The 22,425-nt window shown below is 42.9% G+C and overlaps 1 protein-coding gene and 1 pseudogene across 1 annotated transcript; both read left to right on the forward strand.

Annotated features, from left to right (window-relative positions):
- The first annotated feature begins 6,901 nt into the window (after nt 1-6,901).
- LOC134387284 (olfactory receptor 4D1-like) lies at nt 6,902-7,638 on the forward strand (annotated as a pseudogene).
- Nucleotides 7,639-19,129: 11,491 nt separating this feature from the next.
- On the forward strand, nt 19,130-20,839 carry LOC134387285 (olfactory receptor 4D2-like). The gene is made up of 2 exons (XM_063109770.1): nt 19,130-20,071; nt 20,696-20,839. The coding sequence occupies exons 1-2, from the start codon at nt 19,130-19,132 to the stop codon at nt 20,837-20,839; spliced, it is 1,086 nt and encodes a 361-aa protein (XP_062965840.1).
- Nucleotides 20,840-22,425: the final 1,586 nt, after the last annotated feature.

The raw sequence follows: 22,425 nt of genomic DNA on the forward strand, positions 1-22,425 counted from the left end.
GTTAATTTAAAATTATTATACATTCTTGAAGGGACAATTTCTTTTACTACCGGCTACCTGTTTTAAAAAACATGAGGGTGATTGTTAGTGAGGAAGGGCCAGGGAGTGCTCTGGGTTAATAGGAATTCTCCTAGGTTCACCGTGCAGCTTTGAAAGATATAGATATGTGTGTATAAATTTAGCCTTTCCATCTTTTCCACTGGTAAAGATCAGCAGCTGCCCCCAGCCCCCAGTTTTTCTACTGTCTTCCTGGATAGTGCAGTTATAAATGTGGCAGGAGGCCAGCCTCACAAGCCCTTTTTTGGTGTTAAATATGGTTTAGGGAAGCTCTTGAATCCAATTTGTGTGCTCTGATTTTATCCATTCAAACAAAGGTGGTTGTTTTATCCTTCATCATGTACCACCTACTTTGGAACCAACTCTGCCAGCATTGTCCCAGAGTTGTCATGGGCAGCAGCCTCTCTCTCTCCCTTCCCAGCTCTTGACAGTCTTTCTTTATGATTTTTTGTGGTTTGGATTATAGCATCTCTTAGCTTCATTGAAAATGGAATTTCTGTTTCCAGTGAGGAGGAGAAAAAGAAAAACCTTTGCTTTCTTATAACCAGAAGTCATTTATTAGTTCAATTTTTTAAAAAGTTGTCTTGAATCATTTTTTTTTAATTATGAAAATTTTACTTTTGTATGATCCAGAATATCAACTCTAAGCATAACACAAAGCATAGAAAGGCTAATGATAATCTATAATGTTGACCCAAAGGGGAGAAATGCAAGTAAAATTTCCCCAGATTTAACCTACATGCGATCATTCCACAACACAAGGTGCTTAATTATTAACTCAGTTTTTTGAGAAATATCACATTTAAGGGAATACGTCTCTATCTATGAAAATTTATACCTTGAAGATATCTCTTATGAAACTATGCTGTGTTTATGACATTAATTTCCTCAGGTGTACATTTATTAACCCTCAATGGGTTAATGCAATATTTTCCAGCATAGAGACTTTAGAGAAAAATTAAAAATAACCATTCATAAAATGGCTCAAATTTAAAACCTTACCCGTGTTCTGATGCTGTCTTGAATAGTATGGTGGGACAATAATAGGCTTTGAAGCCATGGGATTCAAATCTAGGCTCTAACTCATGTTGATTGTGTTTCTTTAAGACAATTAGTTGTATCATTGAGCCAAAGACAATTAGTTCTGTCATTGAGCCTCTACTTCTTGATCTGTAACGTTTACATAATATTCACCTTACAGAGCTACTTGGTTCAACGAGGTAAATGTAAAGCATCTAGTACAGTACTTGGCAAATAGTAGGTGCTCAATTAAGGTTGTTTCCTTCACACATTCCCCTTTTACCATTATTTTTTGACTTCCTATCAATGTTTTTTAATTAAACCAAAATGGTTATTCATCTGGTTTCTCAAGATCTGAACAACCAAGTTGCTGAGAGAGGACTGTAAATTATTTCAGTGATAGTAGATTAATTCAAATGCTTCATTTCTTTTCAGCCTTATTAATCCCTAGATCTTGCCTTTCCATTTCAAGCTCAGGGATGATTAATTGTAAAGAGGGAAAAAAAAGACCAACGTTACCAAAGATATTTACTTCAAATATGATCCATAAAAAGTGGTGTGGATCGGTCAGGGTTCCACCAGAGAAACAGGACCAATAGGACGTATGGAGAGAGAGAGAGAGAGAATTATTGCAAGAAATTGGCTTACATAATTATGAGACTGGCTAGGCAAGTATGCAATCTATAGGGCAGATCATCGGGAAGTGCAGACTGAAATTCTCAGGCATGAGGTGAAGCTGTTGTTCACATGCAGAATTTCTCCTTCAAGGAAATTTCAGTTCTGCTCTTAAGGCCTTTTAACTGATTGAATCAGGCACACTCATATCATCTAGGATAATCTCTTTTACTTAAAGTCAACTGATTACAGACTTGTGTGTGTGTGTGTGTGTGTGTGTGTGTGTGTGTGTGTGTGTGTGGCTGGCCGGCATGGGGATCTGAATCCTTGACATTGGTGTACAATGCCACACCCTAACCAACCAAGCTAACTGGCCAGCCCAGTGATTATAGACAAAAATCACATCTATAAGATAGATGTTGATTTACATCAATACCTAGATTAGAGCTTGGTAGAATAACTGGGAACTATATCCTAGTCAACTCAACATATAAAACTTACCATCACAAGAGGAGAATGCCTAATTATCAGTGATGCTGGGCTTCCTCAATTAGAATGTAAATAAAGTTTCTTCTATATGTGTCTTGCACTCATTTAACAGTTTGAAATTATAACAATAGTTAAGTCTGACAAATACTTATTTTCTTAGGAAGGTGATACAGAAGGGAATAATTTTCTCAGCTCAGTTTTCCATGACTATTTAGCATAATGACTTCTTTCCTGCTGTTCATGTCTTTGGCAATCATTATGTTGGCTGGTGTGTGCAGTGAACAGATGAGGTTTAGTGAATATTTTACAGACCCTCACGTAACTTGACAGGGGTAATAAATAAACTGGTACATACTAATCTCTCTTAATGAAACCTGAGTCAAAATAATAAGGGTAACTCAACATCACTGCTGTGATTTGAATGTTTGTTCCCTGCAAAACTCATGTTGAAGCTCAATCCCCAATGTGGCAGTATTGAGAGGTGGGGCTTTTGGGAGGTGATTGGGACATGACAGCTCTGCTCTCATGAATGAATGAATCCATTCATGGGTTAATGAATTAGTGGGTTATCATGGGAGTGCAACTGGTGGCTTTATCAGAAGAGGAAAAGAGAGCTGAGCAAGCACCCACAGCCCTCTCACCACAGGATGCCCTGCACCACCTTGGGACGCTGCAGAGAGTCCCCACCAGCAATAAGGTCCTCACCAGATGTGGCCCCTCCACACTGGACTTCCCAGCCTCCAGAACTGTAAGAAATAAATTTAGTTTTTTATAAATTTCCCAGTTTCAGGTATTCTGTTATAAGCAACAGGAAACAAACTAAGACAATCACCCATCTATTTAACAAGGCCTGTTTCCTTTCCTAGCATCATTCTAGGTTACTTTCCCAAGTGGCTCAATTTTAAAATGAACTAAAGCTCTAAATATTAGGAAGAATTAGTGTTTTTTTAAAAAAAATTTAGATCTTTTGTATGTGTATTCTTATCTGACCAAGGTGGATACTTTATTTAGCCAAGTATGAACATTTCCAATGAAAGAACTCAGACCAATCTGGAAACCCCAAGTAGATAACTGTCACACAGTTTTTACAGCACATCAACGTTAAAATGTCAGCTAATTCCAGTTTTGTTTTGTTTTGGTGGCTGGCTGGTATGGGGATCCAAACCCCCCATGACCTCAGTGTTATCAGGCTGGGCTCTAACCAACTGAGCTAATCGGCCATCCCTAATTCCAGTTTTGATCAGTTCTTCATAATGGGAAAATCTATGGGTTTCCTGTACCAATACTAGTGTTAAAGGAAGTAATAATTCACATGTAAAGAATTCTAGCACTTTATAGATTCTGTGAGTAGAATTGGATATGTAGTGAATCTACCTTGGGGGCATCTAGTTGGCAAAATGAAGGGCAAGGTTTACAGGACATTGTTTCCATTGTAGTATACAAACATTTTCCCACCTATGACTTTGCCTAAGTAGAGATGAATTCAGTTTAAAAGGAGAAGAAGAAAGAAAGAAATCAAATCAGTTATCTTGATGACATCACGGGAACAAGAGAACTTTTCTTGTGCTGGTGAGCAAGTCAGTGGTTCTCAATGTCTGGTCACCGGAACAGGTGCATCAGCATTATCTGAGAACCTGTTAACAAATGCAGATTTTGGGTCTTACCATTGACCTACTGAATGAGAAAGTCTGGGCTGGGCACACAAATCTGTCTTTTGACAAGCCTTCCAGGTGATTCTCTCAAGGGTAAAAATCACTGATCTAAGAAATAGATTCTTCTAAAACTTCCAGAGAGACTCTTTTGAGGACCCTCTTGTCCTTTTGGATCTTGGCCTGAAAATCCTATATTCCACAAATCTCTAATATTTTCAATGTTCTTGGTACTTTGGGACCCAGATAAGACCTCTAAAAGAGTATGTGTTTTTGAGGCACTTAGAAACTTTTTAACAACCCCCATTGCTCCCTTGGTCCCATTGGTAATCAGCCCAGCTCTGTTTCCTGAGTCTTGTCCCGTAGTTTCTCCCCAAGGACATTCCCTCTTCCCCTATGGTCCCACCCATAGATGAGGTTTGGGCAGGGGCTGGGACTGTGAGGTTGCAGCAAAGGATCTTCAGGAAGATGTGAGGCTGAAGCTCTGTTCTGGGCTGAAGGAAGGTAAGAGACCAGGGTTTTCTCACCTGCACATAGGTCAGCTGTAATAAAAATCTTGCAAAACCTGCTGGAGGGTGGGAGTAATAAATAAATGACATAGACTTGATGGTGGTAAGTCTAAAGTGTGAGGAGAATCTCAGGAAGTACTGCAGTGGGAGTGTGATGTTGAAAACAGATGCCTCAGGTTACCTGTGAAAACCCAGGCTTTTAACAACCAAGTGTAGAGTTGGCTCTGTGAATTAAAGGGAGGATGAAAGGATGAGGAAATCACCACAAAATTCTCTACATAGTCACACAAAAGACCGTCACATAATTACCTGCTAATGCATTAAGTTGGCATACATTTTTAGCAACTGGTAAATGAGTTGCTCTCTTAGACACTGAGCATGACTAGGTTACTGAATTTACTATCTAATTAAGATGGGATGCAGAAAACAATGAAAAATGTTATAACGGAGGTAATTTTAAAGAGCTATTGGAACCCAGAGAAATGAGGAATTAATTCTGCATGGGAGAAATGAGGGAAGGAGTCAGAGAGAAGGTGATATCTCTCTAACTGCTTCTAGGCAACAAAAGGTATTTCAGGAAATAAGATTTATTACCGAAAGTATGGAATAACGAAATGTATGGCATATGTAAAAGCTATGAAATCTTTGAACAGCAGTTGGTTCCTGGGTGGCAGGGATACTGATTAGAAAGTTACACGGAGGCTACATTTTATAGCCTTGTATGGAATGCTGAGAGGGAGTTGCATGCACATGTGTACGTTTGTTTTCCTGAGTTTATCCATAAAACATTTTAGGTGGTTGCTAAGAGTTTAGGTTTTAAGCTGTGGGCACTAGAGACTCATTAAAGCTTATCACGAGGGAGGAGCATGATCAGATCTGAGTTCGGAAAGGTCTCATGCGCAGCTGTGGAGAAGGTGGACTAGAGTGGACACAACTGGAAGCAGCAGGGCAGGGTTAGAATGACCTTAAATAGGTAGCTGATTGCAATAGGCCAGAGGACAGAGGACAAGGGAGGTTGAGCCAGGCAGGGGGATTGGAGAGGCCACTTACCCTGTCACCCGCTGTCTCTGATCCTCCATCGGCTTCTCCGCTGGTAGTCCCACTTCCTCCCCCACCCAGCACCTTCCATTTCCTCTCCTTCACTCGCTTTATGTCTTCATCTCTCTTCCTTTCTTTTTTTTTTTTATGTGACTGGTAAGGGGATCGCAACCCTTGGCTTGGTGTGACCCGCACCACGCTCAGCCAGTGAGCGCACTGGCCATCCTTATATAGGATCCGAACCCGTGGCCTCGGCGCTCCCAGCGCCGCACTCTCCCGAGTGAGCCACGGGGTCAGCCCCATCTCTCTTCCTCTTAATCTCTCTTTATTCCTTTGTCTACTTCTGTGTCTCTTCTTTCAACATTTTCCTTTAGTCTTCTACCCTTGGACTCAGTAACATCTTCTACAATTCCTGTTTCATTCAGAAAAGCTCTCAGAGGCCCCTTCAATACATTATTCATCTTCTATTTCTTTCTCTTTTTTTTCATTGTCTTTTTCTTACACCAATGAATCTCCTCCCCTTCTTGTCTCAGCATGAACACCACAGGTCTCACCCAGTAAGGAGCCACATACAATGGAGAGCAGGGGAGCAGCTGGATGTCTCAAGTGTCCAGCTGTGTCCAGTGTCTTCCTTGCACTGACCTGCACACCTGATCCATATTAAATACTGACTGTGACAAGGATGGTCACTGCTAGGCACAAACGCATTGTGAAATCCAAGCATACGTCTCTGGGCTTAAAGCTGAATTGTGGAGAAAAATATACATGCATGAAAAATCCATTATATGATGATGTATTAAATGTTGTGTGAAAATCGATTGGTATAAAAACTTATTAGAGATTGGAAGAAGAGAGTATGTCTTCATCTAGGAGACTTCACAGAGGAGAGCAGTTTCCACTGATTATTCCAGGCACTGTTCTAAGAACTTTGTATGTGTCATTCTACTTAAGTCCTCAGAAAATTCTACCAAGAAGTTATTTTTATTCCCTCCTTACAGATGTAGAAACTGAGACCCAGAAAGATTAAATAAATTACTCATGGTCGAATCTCAAGTAAATGGAAAACCTGAAATTTTACTCCAGATCTGTCTGACTCCAAATGTCTTCCCATTACTGCTCATGTATAAATCTTTGAGAGGCAGGTTGCATGTACTTCTGGATGGTTTAAGATAGCTCACAAATGTATGTTTCAGCACCCACTTGTAAACTCTCCAGAGACAAGGCAGCACTTGGTATTATGTCTGCACATGAGGAGGCCAAACGTATAGACCTGGACAACTTGGTTCTGAGCTCCTGAGCACTAAATGGGCAAGTAGCAACTTCATGCATTTATGGCTGTGGTCTGTTTTCTTTAGGTGTATGGAGACGACACTGTGGAACCAGGGAACCTTCGCTGAGTCTCAGACCCCTGTTGAGTCTGAGATTTTTCTTCCTGAGGTTCTCATGAACTGGGGAGCTCCAGATTTTGCTGTTTTGGGTGTTCCTGTTTGTCTATACCACACTATCTTGGGAAACCTCCTCATCATGGTCACAGTAACTTCCGATTCTCAGCTCCTCGTATCCTTGTACTTTCTGCTCTGACATCCATCTACGTCAGTCCTCTGTTTCTCTTTAGTCACCTCCCCGAAGATGCCGGTTAGCTTCTCTCTGACAAAAAGATGATCTCCTACCAGGGCTGCATTGCCCAGATCTTCTTCAACTTTCTCAAGTGCACCATGGACGTCTGCCTCTCAGCGATGGCCTGTGACCAGTATGGAGCCGTATCCCGGCCCTTTCACTATGTCACCATCATGAACACTTGACTGTGTGTGGGGCTGTTGGTGAACTCCTAGGTAGGGGGCTTCATCCACTCCATTGTCCAGGTGGCTCTGATGCTCCCACTGCCTTTCTGTGGCCCCAGCGTCCTGGATAACTTCTACTGTGACGTCCCACAAGTGCTGAGACTTGCCTGCACTGACACCTCCGTCCTGGAGTTCCTCATGATCTCCAACAGTGGGATGCTGGTTCTCATCTGGTTCCTCCTGCTTCTCATCTCCTACAGCGCCATCCTGGTGATGCTGAGGTCCCACTCAGGGCAGGCGAGGAGGAAGGCAGCTTCCACCTGCACCACCCACATCATCGTGGTGTCTATGATCTTCATTCCCTGTATTTATATCTATGCCCGGCCCTTTACTCCATTCCCCATGGACAAAGCTGTGTCCATCAGCCACACAGTCATGACGCCCAGGCTCAACCCCATGATCTACATCCTAAGAAACTAGGAGATGCAGGCGGCAGTGAAGAGATTAGGGCTGCACCAGCCGGTTTGTAAAAAAGTAGCAGCAATGGTAGGTCACCTCTTTTTTGCTCTGTTTCCCCTTTGCAACATGAAGAGAGAACTGCTACATCTGCTCTTTTCACAGTTTGTAGATACGTTGTGAGGATTGTCATAGAAGTGTATGAGTTTTGAAACTAAGTAACTAAGTTTTTTAGGAAAAGGAAAGTATCCTCTTTTTGTTGGCTCAGATTTGTGATAAAGTGTTCTAACACTCCTGAAATAATTAATAAGAAGTGCTCCTATGGCTCCTGGAAAGCCACCCCCATCTTTCTCCTTTTTTGGTGGACTATTCCCTCCTAGGATAACAGCATTTCCCCAGTAAGAGTATTCCTATATTCTGTATTTTAACATCTCTTCTCAATACCCCCTTTTGTTGTGAGTCTGACTTGCAGGAAAGAGCACAGGATTTGTAGTCTTAAGCTCTAAATTAACGGCCCTGAGCCACCACCAACCTAACTGTTGACCTTGGATGAGCCACCTGGCCTCTCCTGGCTTCCTGGCTTCTTCCACACCAATCTTGCTTAAATTAATATCTGCCCCCAAAACCTCCCACGTTTGCTATAAGAATAAAATCAAAAAATCGTATGAGAAAAAAATAGGTAAGTGAATGTTCCCTTCCAGTCTTTTAAAAGTGATTTTATTTTATTTTCAAATGTGGAATTATTATGAATGTTCATATTTTTCTTTACATTTTTAGTGTAATATAATGATTGCTACAAACAAAATATTATGCATAAAATACATGTGCATTATAAAACATTATATTATTGTGTGTGAATTCTCATGTACACACTACTCAATTCAAGAACCAGAAGTTGGAAGATGGCAGTCTAGAGGAACCCAGGACATGTCCTTCCACAGAAAAAGACCAGAACGGGCCAACCGCTAGCACCACTGCACTCACTGGTGACATTGTCGGGAACCAGGACTGTTGCCTGCCTTTCCACAGTGAGTTCCACACTGCCCCACACTGCTGCTACCTGTAATATGGTGCCAGCTGCTGCCACTGCTGCTGCCATGGCCATCAACACCGGCGCTGTAGTGCCGACCAGACCAGTCACGCACAGGATCCCTGCCCACACTGCTGCACCAGTCAGCCCAGCTGTGCACGAGACTTCTGCTGCAGCCTTCTATGGTCTGGTGGCCATTGCTAGCATCCAGCCATGCCAACCAGACCAGTCATGTGCAGGACCCCTGCCCAAGCTGCCTCACAGACAGCCAAGCTATGCGTGGGACTCTCTGCTGTAATCACATGCAGTGCAGCTGCCACAACTGTTTCCATCACACCAGCTGAACCAGGTGGGCACAGGACTCCCTGCCAACACTGAAGCAGTAGCCAGCCCAGCTGGATACAGGACCCCAGCTGCTACTGCCTGCACCACTGCTCCCGTCACTGCCACTGCTGGCAGCCATACCCACCACTACCACTGCCGCTGTGCCAGACTGGCAGTGGGCAGGACCCACCACTGCCACCACGCATTGATGCAAGAAGGGTCACAAATGGAGCCACCAGAAAGAGGAAAGCCAGTGCAGACCCACATCCCAGTGTCCCAAACCACAGGGGAATTACACCCTGTGTGCAGTGAGCACAACTGCCTTGACCCAAGGAGACACACATGGAGAGAAGTTGGAGAGTACAGAAACCCAGTATCACAAAAGTAAACCCAGTGTACAGAAGAAAATTCCCAGCCGCCACCAACCCATCCCCCAACCAAGGGAAGCAAGGACCCAGGAGAAGCCTTGGTGTATAAGAATGAGGAAAGAGAAATCTCACCTAGGGTCATCCATTCAAGCCAAGGAGACCCACTATATCCCAATGTACCCATCAGGGTCACGGGACACTAGCTGGGGAGACACTAGTCTGCCTAGCGTCACTCACCCCAGCCAAAGAGTGTCAAGAAACCTAGGCACTTCACCCAAGTCCTCAAGAGCTTTTCCATGTCCTGAACATCCCAACATAATGTCAGTAAACTGAGCAAGAAATCACTAAGTGCCCCAGTGCTATACCACAGAGGCACTCACACACAACTCTGACATTGAATATGGCAGAAGTCTCCACATTGAGACTACACTACTGTGTCTACCTGGAACCAATACTAAAACACCCTATTCAATGTCAACATAAAACACATCTGCAGGGGGAAATCTCTATCTTCAAAGCACACTCCAGAGTAACAGAAGAAGCAACTGCTCTACCAGATGACTAGACATCGATGTAGAGACTAGAAATATGGAAAAACAAGGAAATATGACACCACCGAAGGAATACAATACTTCTCAAGTACCAGACCCCATAGAGCAGGAAACCCTTGAAATGTCTGAAGAGAAATTCCAAATAACAATTTTAAACAAACTCAGTGACATACGAGGAGACTCAGTTAGACAAGACAACGAAACAAGAAAAACAATCCAGAACTCAAAAGAGGAAATTTACAAAGAGATAAATACCATAAAAAAGAATGTAGCAGAACTCCTGGAACTGAAAGACTCATTCAATGAAATAAAAACTACAATTGAGAACATAAGCAGCAGGCTAGAGCAAACAGAAGAAAGAATTTCTGATCTTAAAGATAGTCTTTCAAAATAACACAAGCAGGCAAAAAAAAAAGAAGAATTTTAAAAATTGATGAAAATCTAAGACAGCTAGCAGATCATCTTAAGCACAGAAACATTTGAATCATGGGTGTTCCAGAGGAGGACAAGAAAGAGAAAGGCATTGAAATAATATTCAATGAAATAATAGTGGAAAACTTCCCGGGCATTGGTAGAGATACAGACTTCCAGATCCAAGAGGCTCAAATGTCCCCAAACAGATTCAGTCTCAAAAGGTCCTCTCTGAGGGCCGACCCCGTGGCTCACTCGGGAGAGTGCGGCGCTGGGAGCGCAGCAGTGCTCCGGCCGCGGGTTCGGATCCTATATAGGGATGGCCGGTGTGCTCACTGGCTGAGCGCGGTGCGGGCGACACTAAGCCAAGGGTTGCAATCCCCTTACCGGTCACAAAAAGGACAAAAAAAAAAAAAAAAAAAAAAAGGTCCTCTCTGAGACACATTGTAGTCAAACTGTCAAAAATAAAAGATAAGGAGAGAATCCTATAAAAAGCAAGAGAAAAGCATCAAGTCACCTCTAAGGAAGTCCCAATCAGACTGACAGCAGACTTCTTAACAGAAACTCCACATGCCAGAAGAGACTGGGATGATATATTCAAAGTACTAAAAGAAAAAACCTGTCTGCCAAGAATACTATACCCAGCAAGTCTATCCATCAGAAATGAAGAGGAAATAATTTATTTCCCAGACAAACAAAAGCTATAGGAATTCACCACCACACAACCAGCTCTACAAGAAACCCTTAAAGGAGTTCTGCACCTGGAATCCAAAAAATGATAATCACCACTGAATACACAAGGAAGAGCAATCACTACTGGTAGAGCAGACATGCAAACAAGAAAGACAAAGAAACTATACCATACCCCCTCAAAAAAACCAACAAACATCAAAGAAAAACAATAAAAGGGCAAGAAAGGAACAACAGATATCTAAATCAACCATACAAAAAGCAATTAATTGTCAAGAGTAAGACAATACATTTCAATAACAACCCTAAATGTAAATGGATTAAGTTCCCCACTCAAAGACACAGATTGACTGATTGAATTAAAAAGCTAGATCCAACTATATGCAGTCTACAAGAGACTCACCTCAAGACACAACAGACTAATAGTGAAGGGATGGGAAAAGATATACCACACAAATGGAAACCAGAAATGAGCAGGAATAGCTATTCTTACATCAGATAAAATAGACTTCAAACCAAAATCCATACAAAGAGACAAAGAAGGCCATTATGTAATGATAAAGGGATCTATTCAGCAAGAAGACGTAACAATCATAAATATATATGTACCCAACACCAGAGCATCAAGATATATAAAGCAAACATGATTAGACCTTAAAAAGAGATAGACCCCAATACTATAATACTTGGGGACCTGAACACTCCTCTCTCAACATTAGACAGATCTTCTAAGCAACAAATCAACAGAAAAACAGAGGATTTGAACTATATTTTAGATGAATTGGACTTGGCAGATATCTATAGAATATTCCATCCAACAACTACAGAATATACTTTCTTCTAATCAGCACATGGAAAATTCTTCAGGATAGACCACATGTTAGGTCACAAACCAAGTCTCGACAAATTTTTAAAAATTTAAATCATTTCAAGTATCTTTTCAGATCACAATGGATTAAAACTAGAAATCAATAACAAGCAAAACTATGGAAGCTATATAAACACATGTTAATTGAACAACATGCTCCTGAACGACCCATGGGTCCAAGAAGAAATTAAACAGGAAATCAAAAAATTTCTTGAAACTAATGAAAGTAAAGACACATCACACCAAAACCTGTGGGATACAGCAAAAGCAGTACTAAAAGGAAAGTTTATTGCAATAAATGCTTACATCAAAAGAATAGAAAGATTTCAAATAAACAACCTAATGCTACACCTCTAAGTACTATAAAAACAAGAACAATCCAACCCCCAAATTAGTAGCCAGAGAGAAATAATTAAGATCAGAGCAGAACTAAGTGAAATAGAGACCCCAAAAATGGCACAAAAGACCAATGAAATGAAAAGTTGTTTTATTGAGAAGATAAAAAAAATAGACAAACCATTAGCACAGCTAACTAAAAAAAAAGAAAAGAGAAGACCCAAATAACAAAAATCAGAAATAAAAGAGGAGACATTACAACTGGTACCACAGAAATATAAAGAATCATTACAGACTATTATAAACAACTATACACCAACAAATTTGAAAATCGGGAGAAAATGGACACACTTCTGGACACATACAAATTACTAAAACTGAACCAAGAAGAATAGAAAACCCGAACAGACCAATAACAAACAACAAGATTGAAGCAGTAATCAGCAGTCTCCCAACAAAGAAAAGCCCAGGACCGGATGGCTTTACTGCTGAATTCTGCCAAACCTTTAAAGAGGAATTAATTAATACAAATTCTCTTCAAACTATTCCAAAAAGTTGAAACAGAGGCCATTGTCCCAAACTCATTCTATGGGGCCAGCATCACCCCAATACCCAAACCGGACAAAGATACAACCAAAAAAGAAAACTATAGGCCAATATCTTTGATGAACATAGACGCAAAAATCCTCAATAAAATGTTAGCAATCAGAATACAGTAATACATCAAAAAATTTGTACACCATTTTCAAGTGGGATCCATCCCAGAGATTCAAGGGTGATTCATCATACACAAGTCAATAAATGTGATACACCTCGTCAGCAAAATCAAGGACAAAATCTGTATGATTATCTCAATAGATGCAGAAAAAGCATTTGACAAAATCCAACATCCTTCATAATAAAGACTCTTAGCAAATTAGGTATAGAAGGAAAGTATCTCAACACAATAAAAGCTACATAGGACAAACCCTCTGACAATATCATCCTGGAGACAGGGATGCCTACTCTCACCACTCTTATATAACGTAGTATTGGAAGTACTAGCCAGAGCAATCAGGCAAGGGAAAGAAATAAAGGGCATTCATATTGGAAAAGATAAAGTCAAACTGTCCCTGTTTGCAGATGAAATGACCCTGTATACAGAAAAATATCAAGATTCTACAAAAAAACTCTTATAACTGATAAACGATTTCAGTAAAGATGCAGGATACAAAATCAACTCATAGAAATTAGTAGCGTTTCTGTTCTAGTAATGAGCTTACAAAAAAGAAATTAAGAAAGCAAGCCCATTTACAATAGTTACCCAAAACAATGAAATACCTAGGAATCAATTTAACCATTTTTGCTGATGTCACTTTATATCAAGCATATTACCTTATTTAATCTGTGTCTCTCTATGCAGCCAGTCTCCCATGGCAGCTCCATATCTGTTTCCACTCCTTCTCCTGATACTTTCTTCACTCCACTTGGGCTTTGATATCCTGCTACAAGCTAGACCTCTCCTCAGTCACCTTTCTTATCCTATCCATGCTCCAATATCCCACATCAGAACAAACACCTCCCATCCTACTACTTACCCTGCTTGCTCTCCAACACCTGCTGTCCAACTGCAGCTCTGTGTGGATGTGCTTCTCACCCCTCTAGAGCTCTGACTTCCCGTACTGAGCCACCCCCATGTGGGGATACTCTCTTCACCATGATTTAACACCCACAGTGGGCAGCTCCCAGGAGGGGACACCCAGCCTCTGATGACCCATGCTGGGCCACACATCCTGTGGACACCCTATACACACTGTGTTTTTATTCTATATTCAGAGGGGACTTCCCCAACTCTAACATCCAATCCCTCTATTCAAGTTTTCATTTTTCAAAATATATTTTAATTTCCAAGAGCTCTTTTGTGTTCTCTGATTTTTTTATACTGTCTTTATCTTATTTTGTGCATATAAATATCTTCTTGCTTCTCTCAAAAGATACTAATTATATGAACTGGAAAGTTTTTTAAAGTTTTCTTCTGTTTCCTATGTTATTTCTGTTTTCTTCTCATTTATTTTTCTGTTTATTTTGGTGTTTTGCTCTTCATGTTGGAGGTCTTCCTTAAATGTCTGATGATCTTTGGTTATCTACATCTAACAGTAAGGCAATAAAATACTGATTGGAATCTCCATATATGGGCAAAGCCTGTAGACTTCACTTTTGGACTTTGTTTTAGGGTATTGGGTAGAAATCAGCTGTTTACTGAAGGATCCCCAACTGCCAATATATGGAGGTTTATTTTTCTGGAGACATTGCTTCTCCAAAGAAAAATGTTTATTTTCTGTTTTAGATTAGCTGCTAGAATTTTGCACCAGGGTGAGGAGGGTTGTGAGACTCCGTCCCTCTTTAGATAGGGAAATTCCTACCTAACCTCACACTCTCATTTGCATTACCCACATTTGAGTTTGTGACCTCGGCTATCACAAGTTTTGTCAAGTTCGTGACCTCTGCTATCACAAGAGTTTGTCATCACTGTCAAGGTTCTCTTGCCTCTGGCCCATCCTGTCATCCCCATTGCCAGGTGCTTTACAGGAACATCGCACACATTGATGGGTGCCCCCCCTGCCACCATGGCCATTCCCAGCCCTTACTTGCCCTGTCACAGGTGTGCACTTTCCCAGAACACTTGGAAGCTAGGAGTGCTCGTGTGGTCCTGTGATCCGGGAATGTAATACAACAAAGTGTGTTTGCCAGGAAGCTTCTGGGAAAGACTTCTCCTCCACTACCAAAGGCAAGAGATGAGGGAGGAGAAAGAAACTACCCACATATACACTTTTCCTCGCTTCCAGCCTTTGAATGAGACTGGGGGGAGGACATAGACGATGACTGAAGCCGAGGAACCCATCTCGTTTCATGAGGGAAAGGCCATGGGCATCACGGATTCACTGAACCAGTGTCTTGGTATCACTGAGCTACTGAGTCACAGCTGGTCCATTGGCTTCGATCCTCTGATTTTTCTTAGTTACCTTTTTATGCTCCTCCCTCCTTTTTTAAACCTCCTTTTCTATTTCTCCCCTTCTCTCCTCTCACCACTTCATATCTTTAAAGGGTCTGAAGCTGGGATGGGATGAGTCAGGGACACAGGCAGTTACAGGTCCTTATCGGCCCTCATTAGTTCTTTTCTGAAATGAGACGGGATATGAATAGACAGACGAGCTGCTCCCTCTGTGTCAAGTGTCACCTCTCCCATGTCTCCTCCTCCTTGTTGCCAGGGTGGCTCTTGTCAGCGGGTCATTCTCCTGTGTGATGTCTTCACTGGTTTCTCATGTCCTGTAGGATAAAATGTAATGGGATTAGCCTGATCTCTAGCAGTCGTCGGTCTGCTCGCTGCCTCCTGTCCTCCCTCATCTCCGCCACCTCCCCTGTGCTCCAGCCTTGCCAAGGCACTCAGGCTTTCTGGAGTGTGTGCTGTGCCATTTCCCCTCTGGGCCTCTGTTGTTCCTGCCAGAAACACACCTCTCTCTCCCTCCTTTGCCTAACACACCTGAACTTCCCCTTTGTTCAAAGTCACCTCCCCTGGGAAGCCTTCCCCTCTCTCCCAGGCGTGGCTAGTTGCTCAGCCCTGTAGCCTTTAAGCATTCCTCTAGAAGAGCCATTTTCTCTCTTCCATGCATTTAAGTGTTTCTGAGTCTGTCTCTCCCACCAGACTGAGAGTTCCCTGAGAGCACGATGTGTGTCTTGTTTTTGTACCCCCAGCATTGAGCATAGGGTTGTACCCAGACGCACCTCTCACTATTCTTCTCTTAAAAAAGGATAACTTTCATTTATTCTAAGAAATATTTATGAACTTTGAAAATGGGGTACATAAAAAATTCCAAAACAATAAACCATATTGTAATAAGTGGTTGAAACAGAGAAAGAATCCACAGCCCCACATGCCTTAATATGTCTGTAGTTAAGGTCTGAGGAACCAATCTTGGGATTGAGATGAGGTTCAATAGACATTTTATAGCTTACATGTGCTGTGAGAGGGGAAATATATAAACTAGAACATAAAAGGCTCTGTATGAGAGCTAAAAATGTTTCTTATTGAGAGCTAAATCAGAATCATAAGGAATTAATCCAGGTAGCTTAAAATTGCCCGTCTGATATAGTCAATGAGATTAGTAAGACCTATTCCCCTTCCTCAGCATAAACACAGGCTATTTTAACAAAAGAATGGATTTTAAAGTGCACCAAAACTCTAAATATTGGGAAGAGTTAGTGCTTCTTAAATCTCTGTCTCTTGTATGTGGAAGAAACCAGAGCTTCACATACTGTTTTTATATGCCAGAAGGACTTTGTTTTGCTAAGTATAAATATTTTCAATGAAAGTAATCAAACCAACTTGTAAATACCATGTAGATCAGAGAGCTCTGTACCTAAAAATCCGTTTTTATAACACCTCGAGATTATAAAGCCAGTTAGTTCCAGTTCTGACCCGTTCCTCATACGAGGAATTCTGTGAGAAAACATATGCACTTCTTGTTCCAGTCCTTATATGAAAGGAAGGATCTTAATAAGTAATAATTGATCCATAAAGAGAGCTAGAATTTTATAGATGTTGCTGTAGAATTGCCTATCGATGAGGAATCAACTTTGGGGTCTAATCGGCCAAGTAAAAGACAGAGTTTACAGGATTTGGGTTTTCAGTGTAGTGCACGGAAGACTTTTTACCCCCTCTGATGTTGTCCAAGTTGAGATCAATTAAATAAAAAGCAAAAGAAGGAAAGAAATCAAACCTGTGTCTTGATGAGTCTGTGAGAGAGAACTGTCCGTTGTGCTGAAGAGCAGAGAACAACAAAACTTGGTCTGTTACTCTCAAACTGGCCCCTAGATAAGCAGCATCGGCAGCACCTGACAGCTTGCTAGAAATGCATATTCTCAGGCCCACCCAAGATCTGCTAAATTAGAAACTCCGTGTTGGGTGTCTGAGCTTTAGCAAGTGCTCCAGGCTGGTTCTGATGCACACTCAATCCTGTGAACCACTGTTCTATGAAGTGGATCTTTCCCAAACACCCAAGAAATGTGTTTCTTTCGAAGAGACTCTTGTCCTTCCTGATCTTGACCTGCTAATTTTACATTTTGTGAGTCTCTATAATTTTCAATGCCCTTGGAATTTTTTGCCTCCAAGGAAGACCTCTCTAACAGTAAGTGGTTGTGAGAGATTTAGAAACTTTTAACAACTCCCATTGCTACTTTGCCCCAGCAGAAATCATCCCAGCTCTGCTTCCTGAGCTGAGTACAATAATTTCTCCCTGGGGATATTCTCTCTTCTCCAGGGTCACACCCATGAGAAGTGAACATGAGGTACAGGCAAGGACCAGGAAGCTGTGAAGCTGCTTGGAGAGGACCCTCAGAAAGATGTAAGACCTGAACTCTGCTCTCCCATTCAGGGCTGAAGGAAGGTGAGAGACTGAGGGTTTCCTCACCTGTGGATAGGTCTTCTGTAATTAGGTTCTTGAGAATAACTGTTGGAGGGTGGGGAGGATAAACTAGCAACGCAGACTTGATGGTTGTCAGACCAAAGTGTGAGGAGAGCCTCAGGAAGTAATTCAAGGGGCATGTGCTGTTGGAAACAATGGCTTCAGGTTGCACGTGAAATCCAATCATTTTAGCAACCAAGCATAGAATTGACCTTAGGGTACAGAGGACAGGAGATAAAATTACTCGAAAATTCTCCAGATAGTGAAGGCCACATAATCATTTACCTACGTAATGCATTAGTTTGACAACATTTATTGAGCATGGGCTATGTCAGAGTTGCTGTTCCAGGCTCTGTGGTTACTAAGATACTGAAATGACAAGGTAGGTGGCTGAGGAAAGAAGGTGGAACAAATGAATGATGATATAACATGATAAATCCTATGACAGGTAATTTTAATTAACTTTCATTTTAATAGTATAAGAAACCAAGGAAATAGGTATTTTGTTCTGAGTGGAGACATGGTGAAAGGAGTCACAGAGAGGGTGACAATTGAGTCACTTCTAGGTAGAGAAGGTAATGAACAGCATCCCAGGAAAAAAATTGAAATAAAAGGATACATGGCATCATTCATTAAAGAGCCAATGGTTCTTTTTTATTTTTATTTTTTTTGTCTTTTTGTGACCAGCCGCACCACGCTCAGCCAGTGAGCGCACCGGCCATCCTTATATAGGATCCGAACCCGCGGCGGGAGCATCGCTGCGCTCCCAGCGCCGCACCCTCCTGAGTGTGCCACGGGCTCGGCCCAGAGCCAATGGTTCTTAAGAAGCAGAGATACTGTGCTCTGGGCACAAATAAATTGTGAAATCGAGATCTACGCGTCTAGGATCTTACTGTTGAATTGCGGAGGAAAAATATAGATGTGAAAAGTCTGTCAACATTTTGATGTGTTAAATGCTGCATGAAAATGACTGGTAAAAATGTAAAGACTGAAAGAAGAGATTGTCTTTAGGAGACTTCACAGAGGAGGCTGATTACTACTTATTATTTGAGGCACTATTCTAGGAACTTTAATTTGTCTTTCTAGTTAAGCCCTCAGAAAATTCTAAATAGATAGCATTTTTATTCCCACCTTACAGATGTAGAAACTGAGACCCAGAGAGATAAAGTTACTCATGATAAATTCTCCTGGAAATGGAATACCTGAAATTTGACCTAGATCTGTCTGACTCCAAGTGTCTAGCCACCACTATAAGTGAAGTGGGTTGCGTATACTTCTGGGTGGGTTTAAGATATTTCATAAATGTATATTTTAGCACCCACTTGTAAACTCCTTAGAGACAATGCAGCATCTGGATTCATGGTCTGCACATGAAGAAGCTAACCATATAGACCTGGACAACACAGTTCTGCGTCCCTGAGCACTGAACGGGCAAGCAGTGACTTCACGCATCTACGTCTGTGGTTTGTTTTCCTTAGATATATGGAGAAGACACCATGGAACCAGGGAACCTCACGTGGGTATCAGATTTTGTCTTGCTGGGGCTCTCACAGTCTTGGGAGCTCCAGATGTTCCTCTTTTTGGTGTTCCTGTTTGTCTACATCACGACTGTGCTGGGAAACCTCTTCATTATGGTCACAGTGACCTCTGACTCCCAGCTCCACACACCCATGTACTTTCTGCTCCGAAACCTGGCTGTCATAGACCTCGGCTGTGCCACAGTCACTGCCCCAAAGATGCTGATAGACCTTCTCTCTGAGAAAAAGACTATCTCCTACCAGGGCTGCATGGCCCAGATCTTTTTCTTCCACCTCTTGGGAGGTGGGACTGTCTTCTTTCTCTCAGTGATGGCCTATGACCGCTACATAGCCATCTCCCGGCCCCTCCACTATGTCACCATCATGAACACTCGACTGTGTGTGGGGCTGGTGGTGGCTGCCTGGGTAGGGGGCTTCGTCCACTCCATTGTCCAGGTGGCTCTGATGCTCCCACTGCCTTTCTGTGGCCCCAACGTCCTGGATAACTTCTACTGTGACGTCCCACAAGTGCTGAGACTTGCCTGCACTGACACCTCCGTCCTGGAGTTCCTCATGATCTCCAACAGTGGGATGCTGGTTCTCATCTGGTTCCTCCTGCTTCTCATCTCCTACAGCGCCATCCTGGTGATGCTGAGGTCCCACTCAGGGCAGGCGAGGAGGAAGGCAGCCTCCACCTGCACCACCCACATCATCGTGGTGTCTATGATCTTCATTCCAAGCATTTACCTCTATGCCCGTCCCTTCACCCCATTCCCCATGGACAAGGCTGTGTCCATCAGCCACACAGTCATGACCCCCATGCTCAACCCCATAATCTATACCCTGAGGAACCAGGAGATGCAGGTGGCAGTGAAGAGATTGGGGCGGCATTGGCTGGTTTGTAAAAAAGGAGCGACAATGGTAGGTCACCTCTCTTTGGCCTTGTTTCCCTTTTGCAATGTGGAGAGAGAGCTGCTACAACTGCTCTCATCGTAGTTTGTGGATACGTGTGAGACTCATCTTGGCAGTGAATGAGTTTTGAAACTAAGCAACTTACCCAGTTTTTTAGGAAAAAGGAGAGCACTCTCCTTGGTGGCTGAGCTTTGTGACAAAGGGTTCCAACATGCCTTCAACAATGAGAAATGTCCACATGGCCCCTAGAAAGCCGCATGCCCCTTTTCCCCTTCCTGGTGGATAGTTTTTTCTTATGATGACAGCATTTCCCCAGTAAAAGAATTTCTATTTTTTATATTTTGACTCTCTTCTCGGCACCCTCTTTTGGTCTGAGTCCAGAGTATTGACAAGAGCAAAAGATATATGTAGTCTTAGTCCTAAAATGGGAGTCGTGACCTTGGATGAGCCGTCTAACCTCTCTTGGTCTCATGGCTTCCTCCTTGCCAAACTGTCATAAAACAGTATCTGTCTTAATAATCAAAACATTTGCTGTAAGATTCAAATAAAAAAATGTGAGAAAATATTTTGTAAGCCATAGACCCTGTTAAGAATTATTGTTATGAAAAACCCTGACATGTGTCCTCCCGTCAGCGGGATCACGTTTTGGAGGAAGGGCAGAAATTCTCATGCGAAGTGAGGGAGGCGCCGAGCAGCAGCAGGCCATGCAGCCCGCCCAGCATGAAGCAGACGACAGAGCCTGAGAGTGGATTCGAGGCCCTGCCCGTGACTCTCTAGATACTTACTCGTCTCCCCACCCACCCCATTTTCAGACTCAACCCTTGCTGCAAATAGGAATCAGAACAGCCATTCCTTTGCTCTTTCATTCATTCATTCCCAGTCTTCCCTCTGTCCTCCCTCCCTTGATTTCAGTCTTGCACGTCCACGCGGGCCTATTTTTTTCCATTCACTGGTGTGCCTTGCTTCCTCTCTGCCTGGACCTGTGCCACACACCCACCATATCTTTCTTCCACTGTCCGATTGTGGGTGGGGTCAGCTTGTCAGGCACGGTTGAAAGGAAGAAACGGGTTATGCTTTCAGATGCAAGAAGCTACACCCCTGAACAAGTTTAAATGAAAAGGGGGGACTTATTTTAAGTATCTGAAAGTCTCCCGGAAGTGAGGTGGAGTCAGGTATTTGGGCATTAGCAGCTGTCAGGATTGACATCGCTGGTCTCTCTTTTTTCCTTCCCTGCCTATGCAGTCATCTTGCATGGGGACCACGTGGGAACCTCAGCCCCAAAACTCTATGCTTGCATTCTGCTTTCTGCAGCCTACTAGCTCAGTCTGCCAGGGTTCGAATTCCAAAGTCCTGCGAAAAGAATCTGATTGGCTGAGGTTGGGCCCTGTGCCCCATGTGGCTGAGGGATGTGCAGGTCATGTGACATAAGCGTGACCATCCAGGCCCCTTCAGCAGGGACTGTGGGTGAGGTTGTTCCCAGAGAAGGAGGGTGCGGGAGGACAGATTCCCCCCCAACAATGTCTTTAGTTATGTCTGGACATTCAGGCTTTTATTCATTCATTAAACCAGTATCTATTGACTATCTACAGTTTACTCTTTCTCTCCTGTTTTGTCCTCTTTACTCATAGGTTCATAGAGAAAGTTTCTGATCTCGACTTGGCTGGTCCAAGGGAAGAAAGGACACATCTGCCCTTGGTCAGGAGCCTGATGACACAGGGAAGCTGAGAGGACACCGTGGTGGTGGCCATGGCTGACCCAGGAGGAACCATCAGCAAGAGCTGAGGGAAATGGACGCAGAGAGGCCTGAGGCAGGAGAGGCAACTGGGGCAGCCAAGCACAGCGATGCCACCCTGTGTGTTCCCATATCTCACAGAGGCAGGGGCACACCGCAGACAGGGCGGGGTCCCTGTGCAGGCCTAAAGGGCTTCTTTTTCTGTGGAGGATTTAAAAACAACAATAAAACTACTAAAAATGACTTTTTATTATTGCCATGCCTGGGCAATTCTAAACGATGTCAGAGATAATAATCCTTCCTGCCCAGAGGATTTGTTTCCGCTGCCCTGCCCTGCATAAGCTGTGTGTGCACATGTGCTGGTGTGTGCAGGTGTGTGTGTGCATGCGTGCATGTGTGCATGTGTGTGGCACAGAGGGGAAAGAATCAGAATTGGAGCGGGGAGAAGACCAGAGGCCTCATGAGGGAGGGAGTGTGAGCACTGGAGAGGGGCTTCGTGCGCTCCCTGGACAGGTGCCAATTAAGCAGCAAGCCTGCAGGTGACCACGAAGTGAAGGCCAAGGGGGAGGAGGAGGTTGAACTGGAGCCCAGTCTCTCATGACAGGGAACATACCTGGGAAGCCCCTCTGTA

The sequence above is a fragment of the Cynocephalus volans genome, chromosome 10 (assembly GCF_027409185.1).
Source record: "Cynocephalus volans isolate mCynVol1 chromosome 10, mCynVol1.pri, whole genome shotgun sequence".
Classification (NCBI taxonomy): domain Eukaryota; kingdom Metazoa; phylum Chordata; class Mammalia; order Dermoptera; family Cynocephalidae; genus Cynocephalus; species Cynocephalus volans.